This window comes from Anopheles nili, chromosome 2 (genome assembly GCF_943737925.1).
Source record: "Anopheles nili chromosome 2, idAnoNiliSN_F5_01, whole genome shotgun sequence".
NCBI classification, from domain to species: domain Eukaryota; kingdom Metazoa; phylum Arthropoda; class Insecta; order Diptera; family Culicidae; genus Anopheles; species Anopheles nili.
In genome coordinates, this window is record NC_071291.1 from 20,798,014 (window position 1) to 20,814,315 (window position 16,302).

General features: G+C 49.0%; 1 protein-coding gene across 1 annotated transcript in view; it reads left to right on the plus strand.

Annotated features, from left to right (window-relative positions):
- LOC128720101 (uncharacterized) overlaps positions 1 to 16,302 on the plus strand; it is an 84,872-nt gene that overhangs the window by 61,258 nt on the left and 7,312 nt on the right. The window contains exons 12-18 of the mRNA XM_053813747.1: positions 7,230 to 7,449; positions 7,702 to 7,959; positions 8,143 to 8,254; positions 8,390 to 8,582; positions 8,661 to 8,869; positions 10,585 to 10,715; positions 10,817 to 11,061. Coding sequence (XP_053669722.1) covers positions 7,230 to 7,449; positions 7,702 to 7,959; positions 8,143 to 8,254; positions 8,390 to 8,582; positions 8,661 to 8,869; positions 10,585 to 10,715; positions 10,817 to 11,061 — 1,368 coding nt within the window. The remainder of the gene's footprint in view (positions 1 to 7,229; positions 7,450 to 7,701; positions 7,960 to 8,142; positions 8,255 to 8,389; positions 8,583 to 8,660; positions 8,870 to 10,584; positions 10,716 to 10,816; positions 11,062 to 16,302) is intronic.

Consider the following 16,302-nt stretch of genomic DNA (forward strand, 5'->3'; position numbering starts at 1 on the left):
AAGATTCGTCGATGTTTCAAAATTTGATTCATACTCGCTGTTTCCCGCTTGAAACCATCGGCACACCCAATACGCCACACCTCTACTGTGGCTAAGCATACGAGTTAAAATAAACACCGGAACCTTGCCCATTTAACCCGCTTCCGCCAGGTGAGCGAGGTCTTCCGCAGCTCGGGACCATTTCGACGGCCGCAATCAGCCGCATTTTCAAGCGCCTGCTTCAATTTGGTATGTAAATTTATCCCGCCCAAGAAAGCGCACCTAATGGTGAGGCAAACCGCAAGGGTCACCACCCTTCAAACGGCCGCCAGCGTGCACCGAGTGGAATAAAAGAGAAAAAAGAAGCGCACGGAACCGCTATGGTCCATTTTGCTGCCTCCTATTTAAATAGACACGGCTAAGCTGCGAGCTTTCGTTGCCCGTATCTCAGCGGCAGAGATTTCGTTGTGTAATCTAGCTGTTAAACTGTTCCATTGCGCCCGTGTTTATAACTACATCACGGGCGAGTTCGGAATGAGCTTTTTGCCACCTGCATTAATTGGAAAGGCACACAGAGAAGGAAAAAAGACCACAGCATGGCAAGCGGCGAGACAAAGCTTTGAGCAAGCAAATGGAGGGGAGGGTTTTTGTGTTGACCGGTTTTTGTCCCTTCGTATTAAACCAACCGCATCCCTAAAATCGACCGTAATTTGTTCACTGGAGGCGAAAAATAAGTCAACAGGATAACGGGTCGAAGCTATCAAAAGCAAAACAAGAAAAGTAAAATTCTCGCGACGTACCAGTACCCGTTGCCCGGCACCAGTTTTTACTGGAAACCCGGATGGGAATGGATAAACAAATGGGTAAAAAGGTGAGCAAGCGTAAGCAGGTAAAAGCCACGTGCAGTGAAGGTCGACGAACAGACGGGATTAGCGCTTGCCTTAATATTGTCACTCGGGCTCCAGCCACGACAGTGGAAAGCCGAAAGCAAAATTAACTAAAAACCGATCTGTTAGTGCTGAGCTCGAGAGCCGGATTATCGTACCGTTACGGTCTCACGGTGGAAAATGATAAAGTTAGATGGCGTTGCAAAATGTACCTAGCGTGCTTCGGAGAAGAATAATTTAAAATTGGTAAAATGAGCATTTTTTCTGGTGCAAAATGAAGCCAACCGACGCTGAGCTTATGCTTATCAATAGTTGAGGAACAGTGAAGGAGTGGTTTCCTTTTAATCTGATGTGTAAGTAGCATTTCAGAGGCAGCTTCGTTCAAACTCAACACTATTTAATCATTCAGTTCACTTTCCTGCGCAGCTTATGATTTAGCAAAGCTTTTCTGTTACAATAAGCTCAACCGTATTGATTTTTAAAATAAATAGTTAAAAGCTACTTGACAGACCAATCATCAAATATTCCTTTTAACCATCAAAGTGAGCGACGCATTTAAAAGCATTGTTTACAAACACGTTTAACAGACAGAACTCTGCTCCTTAAAACCATGACGTACAGTTTACTAAACTTTTACTTGCATTTTCCGAGGTTCAAAAAACCGTAAAGTTTTGATTGAAGGTTGCGTCCAAGTTAAATTTCAATACATTTCAACCCAAATCCCTGCCATCTCGTGTCGGGTGCCTTGTAGAAGAAAACAAACCAAAAACACACCATCCACAAAATGTGCCCAACGGTTCGGACGAAACACCCCAACTCGCGCCCTGATACTTTATGGAAGCTTCGGTTCTAATTCTCACACGCAACCAAGCGTGCACGGCGAGCGCCGTGTTGGGCTCCGTCCGAACCGTTCGTGGCCACCAGTGAAACCGCAACCTACGGCTGCTAACTTTACAAGCTCTCTTAGGCGTCTTTGCCTTCCTTTCTGGGCGCGACGGTCGTGACATAAACTCGTGCATTTTACGATCGCTACGAAGCCCGCACGCACGTGTGGGGTTCCGGGAAGAGATTAAGCATGTTTTCCAGCCCCATGGTTAGTGAAGGTTGTGCCATACGGCCAAAGATGCGCCCCGTCTGCAACGGGATATCGTAAAGACGGTACGATCTCACGCAAAATAATCCGTCGAAAGCCAACCGGTGGCACGATGCTCGCCAGCGAAAGCCCGCTGGTGGACATGCGTTTATTTTTTCGCCCATCACACTGTCTAAAATGGTGTCTCGCTTGCCGTCAAGTTTGTGTAACATATCGTGAAGAAATCGCCTATCTTGTCCAGCGCCTCGTCGTTTATCCACTCCAGCACCATTACACGCACCATTAACGGAGAACCAAAGGTCTGCCGGCCCACAGCGGGCAATGCTTTTGCACGATTCGCACTAATTGAAATCACTCCTGGGGCTGACTAATTCATAAGCCTTCCATCTAACTCATTTATCCGCTCGAAATCCCGCTGGCCGATAATACATCTTGCTGCGTGCGATCGCACCGAGGGAAGCATTATGGAGGCATCAATTTGCCGGGCTCATTAAGTAAAGGATACGCTCTCTCGCCGGGGGTATCCCGTTGCCGTGCGCGATACATCCTGAACCGTGCCCGGATTCGACCCGGGGGAACCATATGCTACCGTAACAGCGTTATTTCCTGATAACGAAATTACGCTACCCGGGCATGAAAACTCGATCAATCCTCTATCGGTTAAAGCCAAGGGAAGGCTAAGGTACGCGTGAGTTTGTGGGAAAGAAAGCGAGAGCGATATGCCGAAAGACATGTTCTGTTTCGAAGACCGAGATTCCCAGCACGTGGGCGAAGAGTGAAAATGTAATGGCGCTCCTTGAGCCACGCCTTGTCCCACACTGAGCCGTTCCTTCCAGTGATTGTCGAAGGACGATTCGTTGAGCCATTGTTCGATGGTTTGCCGCGCGAAGCATGCGTTGATTTTAAGGACGCACCGCCAAAAACAATACACCGGTCCATCAATCATCCATTCGTCAATTTTCATTACGGCTAAACTCGATCATTTTCCGCGCTCGCAATCGTTCATCCTTCCTGTCCCCAGCCACCGGTTCGATGGATTGGTTCATTCATTCACACCATTGTGAACGATTGCGTCCGAGGGACCCGGGAAAATATCCAGAAAATGGAACGAGGCCACACGGGAAGTAGCACAGACGAGGGTATGGCAGTTTGTCCTATCCATTACGTCCGTCACCTGCAACCGGTCTTCCCGCATGCGCCCTTTACGTGTCTTTTCGTTTGCTTCCTTTTTTGTGCGCGTTAATAATTGATGAGTTAATTACTGGGAACGGTCGGGCTTGGTCGGGCCAGCTTTCCCAACATGTCGCGAGGCGTACCGGAGTGAGCTTCTGCTTCCTCGCGCATTTTCTTTCTCCAAAAAGCGTCCCCTTCCGCTCAGCGGCTGATCAATGATAACTCTACCGCGCGCTCGACGTTCCACGTCCACATTGACGGTTCGAGGACGCGATAAGGACGATGGAACGAGCGGACGAAGGACGCACTCGGAGTTAGACAAGGGTCGAGAGTTTCACCCCACGTAACACCGAACGGGAAACACGCACTCGTACACATCGCAAACAAAATAGAAACTGTATCAATCGTCCCCAGCTCACGCTGCTGCTAAAAGAAATCCTCCTTCGGGGCAGGAAAAAGGAAACCCGGCCGTAACCGACCATTGGCCACAGCGAACAATTGGGAACCTTGGGTCGTGGAACTCGAAAAGAACCCTCAAAACTCTCCAACAGTCCCTGCTTAATGGTCATTATCTTGTGTTTAGTTTCTTCACTTCCCAGCCCATCACATCCCACAAAGGGCCGGGTTTGTTACAGCATTTATGCTTCGTACGCGCACTGGAATGGCTCAAAATTAAGCAGAAATCAATAGATACCTTCCATTGGTTGCCTCCGGAGAGCACTGAAGAGTGCCGTTTGTTTATCGACCGGATAAGTAAGGACCACCATCCGGCGCGGAAGTTTACCGAACACGAGGACCACCGGTGTTCTTTTGTTAATCTCCGTCAACCGATCCTACTCAAGGCGAATGGATTCACTTAAGTAGCAATGGCCGCTGAGAGGTCCGGCGTAAACGCATCCCTCGTTTACGGAGCCGGGCGGCGAAAGGTCCTTGATGGGGTTCGCTTTTTTTTTCTCTCTCTTGTTTACGTCAGCACGCAACTACGGAAATAAACCGAACGAGACAAATGGCGCTTTGCGTCCTTGGTTTAGTGGAAAGGAGTTTTCAGTTCACCTTCTTTTAGTCTAGAAGGTAGATAGAGCAAAATGGAAGCTCGCAAGGAGACGGTGCCACGACGAAATGAAACTTTATACAGCTAGTACACAGCATCTTCATGAACGTAGAGTGGCTCGCGAGCTTACAGCTTAACGTCGGTTTCCTTGAAAACGTCACGTAAAGTCTTCCGAAACTCCCACAACAACAACTGCGTCCAGCTACAGCGGGAGTCACCCATCAACCGAGTTGTGCGCTCGCAAAATCCTTACCACAACCGGATTATGTGTCCTCGAGCCCGCACAACCCAACGCTCAACAACGAATGCCACCGATGCCAGCGATGGTCGTTGTTTTCGGTCACCGTTTATTCGGTAACGGTAACGGAAATGCTTTCTGCACCTTTCGCGTGATGTCCTTTATCCGCGCGCGTAAACTTCAACTGCGAAGTAACTACATCCGACTGTGGTGCCATTTTTCCAGCCCCCTGTTGCAAGGCGCAATGGGCGAGTGAAGGGATTTTTTGTGACGTAAGAAAAAAAAAAGGTGCTCATGATCATCGCCATCATCTTCCAGCGATTGTTGTTTGCCGTTTCGCTTCGGTTCGTTAGCGTTGCTCCAACCAAGGCCACGGGTCCCACGCGACGCCGGTTGAAAAATGTACTTAACGAAACGATGATAGCCTTAACGCTAATGCTTTTCGCTGGTTTTGCTACGGGAGCATCGCCGTCGGTTTTTGGAAGCCAATTACCGCCCATTTTTCACCCCCATACGCAGGAGATCCCACGAATGGTAAAGAGGTAATACCGTCAATGAGCGAGACATTTTACATTCCATTCCGCTAACGGTCGAATTACCCGACGACGCTCTAATGCCATCGGCACACGACCGACACAACCGACTGACGGGCCCGGAGGGATGTTTTGCGAGGCAATGTGATAATAAAATAATTAACACTCACACATTCGCTCCTCTCCTCGAACCGATTCCGTCGCTAAATAATAAACGTCACTTGCCGGCGGTAGCTTTCTGGCTGTAGTTTTTCGCATTCCGTTTCGGTTTCGGTTGCACGGTTCCAATCTCACGGCTGGGCATATAATCAGTTCGGTGACAGGGCCCCTAACGAAGGTCGCTAGCGAAACCGTCGTATTCGTGATGAGGGTTTTCATTAGCTCTTACTACCGGCGGGTGTAAGCGTGGACCCACCCCCCGGTACGGTTGTGGCGCCCGGATATGAGCCGTGGAAAGTTTTGAACGTGGCGTCGAAACATTTGCCACGTGCACCGTTGAGCAAGGTTTCACGATTTTCAAAAGCGTAACTTTCAAGAACTAAACCTTTCCGGTGCAGCTTTGGCGACTACGCGACGTCAGAATTGGATTTCGTAACAAAATCCACTCGCAAGCCACCAACCACCAGGCGTCTCCATTGAATACAGTGCCGGTGTAAATGCGGTCGATTCTTACGCTTTCTTCACCTCTTGGTTCTCGGTTTATTCTGCACGTGTTTTTATGATCATCTTTTTTTTTTCTTTTGGCATCGAATCATTACCAGAACGCGGAGCTGTCTAATAAATGCCTCCGAAAATAGCCTTGATCGTAGACAATCAATTTTCCGCCTCCGTTCCATTATGCCGGTACCATTACTCTACCGTGACTAAGCAACACTTAGCTCCCAGTTACACAGGCAACCACCGGCAGGCAGCTGATAAACGGCCGCCGGACACTAGACGCTGACGGAAAACAATCCATCCACGGTCATTATCCACCAGCCACCAGGCGCCTCCATTGAGCAAGCGAGCTCTCGCACGTCGGATGTTTTTGTTTTATGCTCTGGCTCACGGCTGTGATATTATTTATTCAAACCAAGCTGCATTCTTACGCAAAGTTAGTTCACTTTAATTTTGCCATCATTTTTCGTAAAAACCCCTACACAACCCCACATGATGGTGGAATGATGTATCTCTACGATCGATCGATACTAGCTGTGCGTCTCACAAAACGGCGTTTTGGCATACATTCTACTCTGTGGATTTTCACACGCTCAAAACAAGTCAAAAACGATTTGAACCCTCCATTTCACGGAAAGATTGATGATGGGGTCCGACGGCCAAATGCCAGCACGCTAATTCGTTTGCCCATGGTTAGAGACCCAACATTGTGGCCTCACCCAGCGAGCTGATCCCTCCGTGAACCGTTTTCCACCGGCAAAATGATTCGCACATGAAAATGCGCTATTTTGGCGGGCGGACGCGTTTTCTGCCGCGTTTATTAGATTACACTTCAGTCCGCGCAAACTTTACGCCACACCACTCGAGGGTTTGCGAAAGGATTGTGCTGACCAAGCCCCTTCCGCAGTGGGGGTCGCATTTCCGGGCCCAGGCCTTAACGGGGTGAGCAAACATTCACTGTGGTTGGATCGCCGTCGGCAAAGCTACCCTCCTGGCTAGCCCCACCTACGTCAGTCTACGAGCTTTAATTGGAGCGGTAATTTTATACAATCACTCGCCATAAATTTCCCACCCAGTCGTTCCCTGTTCGGAGTGAACGCTCGGAGCAAACGGGACGATGTTATCCTTTCCGTCCAAACGTGAAGCCTCATGTTTGGTCTCGTCCGCGTGAAACCGAGCCTATTTTTGTTTCCTCTAAACGCTATTCCTCGAACTCCAACGCACGCGTTGCTTTATGATGAATTAACATGCAAAATGCTCACTTTCCCTCGCTGGTCGCCGAATCGTGTGGCTTTGAAGCGATGTTGCCGGGACCACGGGTGCACGAACCCACCGACCAGCTGAGCCTGCGATCACTCATCCTCGTAAGCGGTCGAAAAGGGTGCGCTGGTGCGGTTGTTTGCGTTGTGACGTGCACTAAAATATGATGCTATTTCCATTACTAATAGGCTTCACCCGCACGGGTGTAACCGAGCGCCTCATCGGTGGTACTCGTCCTTAATCGATCTTCAACACGCAACACCGTGTTGCAACCAACGGGGAAGCCGAGCGAAACACAAGTAAAAGCATAACTCACGGTTTCTTTATCGTTTCTTTTTTCTTTCGGTCGCGATGCCAGATGAATTCTGTGAGGACTACCCGCACAATCTCATCCCAACGCCGGGCTACTGGATCGAGTGTTCGCGTCAGAAGATTGCCTTCCCGAATCAGCACACGATCTGGGACGACAGCGAGTCAGAGCATGAGGATGCCGCCCGAGGTATTACCGTCGAGCCGCAGCTAGAGCGCAACTGCAGCGATCTCTACGAGGACGACGAAGACTCGGACAATGTGCCAAGGTATGTTTCTCCTTTTGCGCTAATTATTTAACCGGTTTTGAACTCTATCTACTACGGTTCATCACATTTCTCGCGAGTGAAACACGGAAGAGCCTTTCAGGAAAACTGCACGCTATTCCCAAACGGTCGCCAAAGGACACACTCAATCATCGAACATTGTACACGCACGTGAAGCACGCAATGCCGCTTCACCAAGCGGTGGTAAATTAACATCGCTAACAGAGGTTGGTGTTTTTTTGTTGTTGTTTACAGGAAGAAAACCGCCATCGAGGAGCAGTGGGAGCAGCAGCAGGGTTTTGAGCTAACCTCGGTCGAGCAAGAGACGTACGAGAAGTACTTCTACGGTACCGAACACTGGAACTACTTCACCAACGACGAAGACCTCGGCCCGGTCATACTGTCGATCAAGCAGGAAACGATCAACGGGCGCGATCAGTTCCGCATCCTAGTGAGGGCCATCTCGTACACCGTGCATGGACTGATACCTGCCTCCTGTGTTTTTGCTGATAGGTGAATATTTATTTTCACAGCGTGCCAATTGCACGCTATCTTTGGTATGTCTTTGACAGAGTGGCGTTTTACAATTCACTCGAACGTATGCAGCCCCATGTAGGGCGTGCCCATTTCCGCTTCGTTTGCCGACGCCCAAAACCACTCGTTTAACAACGATTCTTTATCTATTCCACCCTCCAGGTACAATAGGGAAGAAGTAGTTAGATCGTTAGGTAAGGAAGTAAATCTGAACCCACCACTGACGCTGGGACAGTTGCCCGATACACCGGAAGAGCTTCTCAAATTGGATCAGGTACGTCCAATCGGCCCGGAAACGATCTGGCCCCGTGCCAGCGAACCGTTTTTTCCCCCGGTGTCACATTCGCCAAATGCCTCGTTTGCTACCTCCGCTATCACTTCGCTAACAGGCACAATTTTTCGTTCGCAGGTTTTCATAAAATCTGAGCTGAAGGTGGGCGTGATCTACGTGAAGGAGGGTCAATATACCGAAGAACAAATTTTAGACAATAATGAAAATTCACCGTTATTTGAGGAGTTTTTACAGCTACTAGGCGATAAAGTTAGGTTACGTGGTTTTGATAAATACAAAGGCGGCCTTGACACTGTTCACGATTTGACAGGTAGGTGTGGTCCAACCCCCCTCATCGTGGAAAGCACCACCGACACTAACGCCTCCACTTCGCTCCACGGTTTTGCAGGACTTTACTCGGTTTATACAAATTGGCGTTCGATAGAGATAATGTTCCACGTATCTACGCAGCTTCCGTACGAAAAGCACGACCCCCAGAAGCTTCAGCGGAAGCGCCACATCGGCAACGACATCGTCTGCGTGGTGTTCCTCGAGGCGGACAACACCGCGTTCAGCCCGGCTTGCATCAAGAGCCACTTTTTGCATACGTTCATCTTGGTAAGTAGCCAAGCTTGGTGCCTGCCAGCAAATTATTGCCCTTCGGCTCACCCACCACGCCTTACGCAAGGACACATGCTGCGAGCGGTGAGGACTGCTGTCGCACGCAGCCTCACGTGGCTTGGCTAGGCTGCTGAAGCCAGCCGGGGCTTTTGCTAGCCAAAGTTCTGCGAGGGCTACCGTACCGGAACGGCATAATTTGTGCCCGGGCATGTGACTTGGCCCGTTCTCGTCCACCCGGCGAGGGGAGAGAACTTGCCATTATTTTTATGACAGTGCGCCTGTTTGCACCTACACCCGACCGATAACAATGGCCCAGCGTGGGTTCGGATCGGTGTCGAACGCTCTGCTGGCTGGGAGTTTGTACTGCACAGCAACTCGGTGGGATGCGTTACCGAGTAGATACATCGCTTGGCGGGTGGTCGCATTGGTTGGTTATCAGCCCGCTAACGAGACTGCTAACTCGTGAAACTGGCGCTCGGCGATCGCCTATTGCCGGACAGGCCGCACCGGTACGGTGTTACACCAATGCAGCAACCTTTAGTGCGTGTGGCTGCTAAACCCGATCAAAACACGCTTGTTAGTGGGATGAAATCTCGCAATGGCATCTCTCGGTGCTGGTCGCCCAACAACGGCTGAAGCACGCACAAACCGCGAACTGATGCTGTAACACTATGCCACCGTCACTGACCACGACTCCTGTCGAGAGCCTTATCAATGCCAAGCCAGACTGCATCGACCTAGTTATGGGAATGTCGGCAGCTAGGATTGTGGTACGGCAATTACGTGCGTGTTGTAGCGAAGTGTTGCAATCAATTCGCGCAACACACCTTTCAACGCGCCTGAAGCAAGCCAAGCAGTTTCGATTTCCCAACGATATCGCCATGGTCTTTATGGTGCGCCAATGTCGTTCCGTTTAAAGCAACAACCACACACGTCTCCGTTGGCTGTCGGTTGTTTGTTCATGCATTAATATCGGGTTACGCTTTTTCGAAAATACTGAAGCAAGTTCCCTGAATGGTGCGTATATTGTTCCCAGGCATGGCGTGATTTTTCATCACCAGGCTAGTCAGTGCCTGGGCAGATGCAAATTCCACCTTTTTCTCACGTTTTCAACCGTCCCTTTTTTACTACGCCTCCGATTGCCCTGAATTTATGTTGTCATGAATCGGTGAGCCGGAAAGCATGGCGAGAAGAGCAAAAATTTAATGATCATAAGTTTGTTTTTTTTTTCCTTCGCCTCCCAATGGTGGGGTTGAACACCGGGGTCAATAATGATGCAAGCGAGTGTATGTGTGTGTACGCTACAGTTTTTTCACTACGTTAGCTCGTTTACCATCACTTTCCTCGTTACCGGGGGTGCCTTTTACATTGTCCTTCGTGCAAGCCAACAACCGAAAATAATAAATAAAATAAAAAGGAAATCTGTTACACCCCCGAATGGATAGGGTCCTTTTTTGGAGGGATCTACCTCAGGGATGTGCAGTCAGATCCGGTACACACCCCCACAGGGTGGCTTTTTTCACCGTAAATTTATCTCCTCCTGTCCGATCTTGGACACGCTCCGCTCGTTCACCGTGATCCAAAGCGTTCCGTTGCGCCAAAATCCTGCAGCACAGGTTTGACTACTGCAAATATTTTTTCTCTCACTCTCTCTCTCTCTCTCTCTCTCTCTCTCTCTCCTATGCAATCTAACCATTTATCTCTCTCCACAGGTCCGCGTGTCGGCTCGCATTAAGCGCAAACCGACGCGCTACGAGGTCTCGGTGGTAACGCGGGATGAAGTCGGTGCCTACAAGCCGTATCTCTGGGAGCAGTCGGTGTTCGAGAAGGGTCCGATGTTTCGGTAAGTAGCGAGTAGCCCCATGCACCGATCCGTGCGCCATCGGATGGATTGATCGGGAAACACAGCTTTTCACGCCACCATTGCTCCGTTCCGTGCCACAGGGAATGGCTGCTGACGAAGATCGTGAACGGCGAGCGGGCCTCGTACTCGGCGCCCAAGTTTGCTCGAATGCAGGAGCGCACCCGATCGCAGATGCTCGAGGACATCGTGGCCAACCTGGCGAACCACGCCGAAACCGGACAAATCCCCAAACCGTACCGAAGGGGTTCGTGGAGACCCATCGGTGAGGATCCTTGCATGTTACGAGTGACAATTAGTTGCTGTATGCGACTCTATGTGCCGCATAGTATGTACTTGAAAGCTATCTCTCTCTCTCTCCTTTTCTTTCTTTCTCTCTCTTCTCTCTCTCTCTCGCGCTCGTGCTCTCGCTACTGCAAAAAAAAAACAAAAGATGCGATCACGCACACAGACTCGCACCTTCTCTCGCACACAAACACAGTCGTCTTCCTCACACGAAATTGCACACGTACGTTCGTTCGTTCTCGTTTTAATTTCAATTTCTTCCCCAGTCCGCCATATCAATCACACATACACGCCCTTTCTCGATCACATTCTCTCTCGTTCGCTTTTCCATACACTATTTCGGGTTTCAGTTTGTACGGTAATTTTCCGTTCGTATAGCTTTTCTTTTTACAACCCACACGACTGAATTGGCTTGTTCTGCTTCGTGGTCGTCCTCGTCATCCAATTCTATGCAAAGGACATCGCCGTTAATCCTATTTCGTAGATCTTCTCCATTGCGTGATCGTATCAGCTTCATGCGTTTCATGTAGGGCTTACAAGATCCTTGCTGAGCGCTCTACTTGTTAATGAGCTTAGTTATAAAACAAAATATAAACAAATATCATATTACTCATCTTGAGGATAGCCCATTGTTATGTGACAGTAGCACCTGGCAAGTCTTGCTTTTTTTTTTGACAAACGAAATGTTGATATATATTATAACTGCTCAAGCCATACACAGGAAAAAAGTTCATAATTGTGTTATGATAAAGCTCAATAGTACGTTGAAAGTTTCTTGCTTAATAACCCTGAGCTAGTCAGCTTGCACTTGCTTACCCTTCAAGTAACCGTAGAATTCTCGCAAATAAAGTTAACTCAAAGAAAGCTTGTTTACGTGCGCAACAAGCACCTAACGCTACAACACCGTGATACATGCGCTGTGTGATGTTGTATGCATGGTAAAAATATTGCTACCTTGCTTGCTTACTCGCGGATACCACGAGTCCTTAGGCGGGCAGCTACTTGTTGGGCCGTCGAACTCTACCGTCGATAATATTTCACGTGGAAAGTTTGCTCTCCGCTGGGATGGAAAAAGTTCTTTCCCAAGAGAAGTCTAGCGGTAACAAGCTCTGGCACTGGAACTGGGCTATTTTTGACGTATTATTTGTTTTATCCCAAACAAACTTCAAGAAAAGGAGGAAGAAATATTTACGATGAGATTGAAGTTGCAAGCTACACAAAGCCGTTATGATTAATTGAGGCAACCGAAAAAATACGAGTGATAAAATTAGTACTAAAATATCTCGTACTAAATCCTGAGAAAGATAAGAAAAAGACATAACTTAAAACTACATAACTTGAGCTACAATTTTGATCCGTTGGATGAGCTTTAAAGTATATGGATGCGAAACTATGTTTTAGGTTAGTAGCATCGAGATTCGACTATTGCTACCTCGTAAAGAACACAGCAAACTACCCACTGACCATTTTACCCAGGGCCCATTTTTCTCTGCTTCACCAGCCATTGCTCGTTTTCCATCCACGCCGGTTCGGATAACAAAACTTTCCACAAACTTTCTCGACCCACTCCAAGGTACGCACCCAACCCAAGCCTGTAGCCAACTAGTTCAAGCGGAAATGCAGCGTGCAGTCGTTGTCTCCTACCGTGCGATGGTTTCCGTCCATCCAAAGCGGAAATCTATCGCCTCCTGCCCGTTCGGTCACCTTAGCTGGCTAGCTTATGGACAATTAAATTAGGAAAATTATTGGGCTTGCTGCTAAGTGAAACATAAAACTGTGTACTCTGTCCCATCCGAGAAAGGCTGCGTCGGTTCGAACCGACCCGGGACTGACCTGCAAGATAGCAGTGAGCTTTCGCGCTCCGTAGCAACGGTGAACTTTGATGTCACTCGGGCTACTGTCGAACCATTAGTAATGTAAACATACTCATTCACGTGTGCCCGAGGACGTGCGAAAGGCGGATGGTGAATTCAACGAACTAAATAAGCATGTCAGTTTTCATCTCTTAAACCCGTTCTGCCACTCTGTTGCCCGAGACGAGAGCTCCTTTTCGGTCAAGCTCGTTCCGTTCAGGTTTCAGGTTGACGTGTCTGTGCGAAGCTGCACCACAGTGACAAGCGAATGGCGCACAGTAGTAAGCGAGAAAGAAGAAACAAAACCGAGCAGTCGTGAAATAAACGACACCCGCTCGGCCCTGGCTAAGAGCGAACGAAAGCTCTCCACACACAATGGTGGTCGCTATTATGCGACTGGGTGCTGTGCTACAGACACACGTAACCTGATACCTTTTCGCGGGGACGTTTTCGGGACACACAGATACGAGCCCCAGCCGTCCAGGACACTGCCGTTGGCTCTCGCATGTGACACTGTAACTAGGGCATCGCGGGATCGTACGCGCGAAGCGTTCCCTGTTCCACCCGTACCAGGCGAAGGGGGTTTGTTTGAACATTCACCCGCACGCTGCTCGGCAAGAGTGGGCCCGGACACACCCAGAAACGACTGGGCAGTTCTGGCAAGTTCTTGGTGTTCGGGAAAACGAACGGCAAACCTCAGGGTGACGAAGCGCCCAGGGCGTGTTATCTACCCGGGCCGAGCTTGAGGGCTGAAGTCCGCGTAGCAGTGCTCGGTTTGCGCGAATATTTTCCAAATGCCACCAGCAGCGGCAGCAGCAGCTTTATTGTGGTGTGCACACCTAGAAGAGGAGTGGCACCCAATCTCTACGGAAGCTGAAAGGCGGGGATGCAATCCATTCGGGAGTAGCCCTTACTCTCGCGCGTTTGTGTGTTACACGAGCGAATGGTGGGATTTTTGGCAGATACCACTTGCTCGTTTGCTTTGTGATACGCTTACTGGAGGGCAGAATGTCCGCTTTGGTTTATTTAGTGGTGTGTGGGTGCGTGTGCATCCCTACTTTTGAGCCTTTGATTCGTCTGTATCTCGACTTTGAAGCGAACACTTTGTCGTCCAGACGATCTACGTGTACTGCGCCTGCAAGGTATGCAACACTGGTAGCACCATTGCTCGTCCTTTTGATTTCCTCACAGACTAAGCTCCTTGTATCTTGCTTCCCTGGAGATGGAGACAAAAAGAGAATGCACCGACTGTAGGCACTCATGAATGGACTCGCAAAAAACGCCCGCCTGGCGGGTGATTTTAAATCTCAAACCTGAACACAACAGGCCGGCTATTAAAGCTCGTTCTCTCTGTCTCACTGTTCTTGGCAGACGGATCAAACCCACACTGCCATTCGCGGTACGCCCCGGTTCACATTACATTGTGTGTGCCATTGTATGCCATTCTCGTGACGATTGTTTGCGCGCCGCTCTAAAGTTGCTTCCGGTCACGCTCCGCTGCCCTGACCGGTGCGGGCTTTGTTCTCGAACTTTCTCCATTACGCTTGCCATTTCCGTTTGCATTCGCTTCGCCATTTGTAACTTTTTCCTACGCTTCCCAGACTCTATTGATTTTGATTATGCATTCCCACGCAAATACCGTTTCAGCAGGCAAAACAAACTCGCCATCCATAGTGGATCTCTTTTGGGCGTTGGAAATGAAAAAAAACGAATAAAAAAACAACATACCACCAACAACTGTCAACCTTTTGCTTTGTCTTTGTTTACCTTTGGGTAAACTCCCTCGCCTGTCTGCTCGCTGGGAAACATTATACGAATGCTTTTACACGCAGCGCCCCCCCAGGGCGCACTGATGCTGAGCATATTTTCCTACGCATATATCGTCGCGGTATCCAGGACTGACAGTCTAGAGAGCGGCATCTGTTTCACCGGCGAAATGTTAATGTAAAAATGTGTTTTACATTTCACTCTCCAGCTGCTTCAATATCGTTTACAAAAAGACTAAAAAGCTCACATTTTATTTTGCCGTGAACATTGCTCCGCAAATAGATCCGTCGAATCGTTGTTGTGAGAAAACAACTCACAAACACGAGAAATTCACGTTTTCTTTCCAGTCAAAGCACATTGCGTCAGATGTTCTTCTTTTCCGGTGGCTACACAAGCAAGCATTTTGCATATGGAATCGCGCTCTATCTCACGATCGTTTTCCATGTGCATCTGTGAATGCATGCACATTTCTGAACGGGTGAATTCTATGCGCTTGTGTAATTCCACCATCGCCAACACACGTTCAGTGTAAAGTTCGAAAAAAAAGCGATAAACGACAAGCAAGCTGACCACGACCAGCTAGATTTTTCACACACAATCATTACTGGTTTTTGCTCTTTTCCTTCGAAAATTGTTGTTCCCACAAGACCATTCCCGCAAGACTCCGTCGCAGTGAAACTTACAAAATTGGCTTAGTACAACCGGCCCATGCCCTTGCAGGGATTCAGCCTCAGTGCGCATTCCACCTGCACTGCACAACACTTACATCATCCGGCCGTAGGTGGGTGGTTTTAATTTTATGAAAACGACAACCATACGGTGCATCACCTTAGTGAAGAAAAAAAAACAACAAAATGAAATGAAAACCCTTGCTAAAAAGAAAAATCCCCATTACCCGTATTTAGATGCCTTTTCCGCGCAACCAGCCGCGGCCTTTGGAGGGCGTTCTTTTGTGTGTGTGTGTGTGTTTTTTTTTTGCAACAACGTGCAACTTTCCCGCCACTTATCTCAATGAGCGCGTAATGACACCGGATGCGGCTGTGGGTGGGCGATGCAGAGATTTTCCTCCCACTCGTGGGAAGAGAAACAAAATGACCATCTCATCTTGCGCTTTCTCTCCCCGAAGACGTTTGTCGTGCGCTCGTATGGTACGTGGGCTAAAATCGCCACCTAAATCCACCTATTTGCATTAACCGTAATGGGTCAACATCTTGCCCGGCTGCTATTACTTGGACCACGTGGCCACGTGGGCATTAAGCTTATTAACGGCGGTGTACCCCAACGGCAAAGTTACCGCCACAAGTTCCGAGCCCACGGTGGGTAAAACGTGGTATAAAAAAGCAACTCGGAAACCTCGGGAACCCCCCTCCCACACACACGCACGTTCTCTCCCCCTTTCGGGTTGAGCCTGACCAAGAAACCCACCAGCTTCCGGCGTGTGGCTAATTCATTAAAGTGTATTAGTGTGGTGCTTTTATTATGCTCGTTGCCTGTCTGCCATGCCAGCGGGCACGAGACGATCTAACGGTCGTTTTTCCGCCCGGAAACGAGTGCAAAACCCGAAAAACTCGCTAGCGAAAGCGGATGTGAAAATTTTACCAGCATTAGTCCATGGTCCAGGCAGAGGACCGCTTAAGGTGCGCCTCAGGCAGGTGGATGCCCGG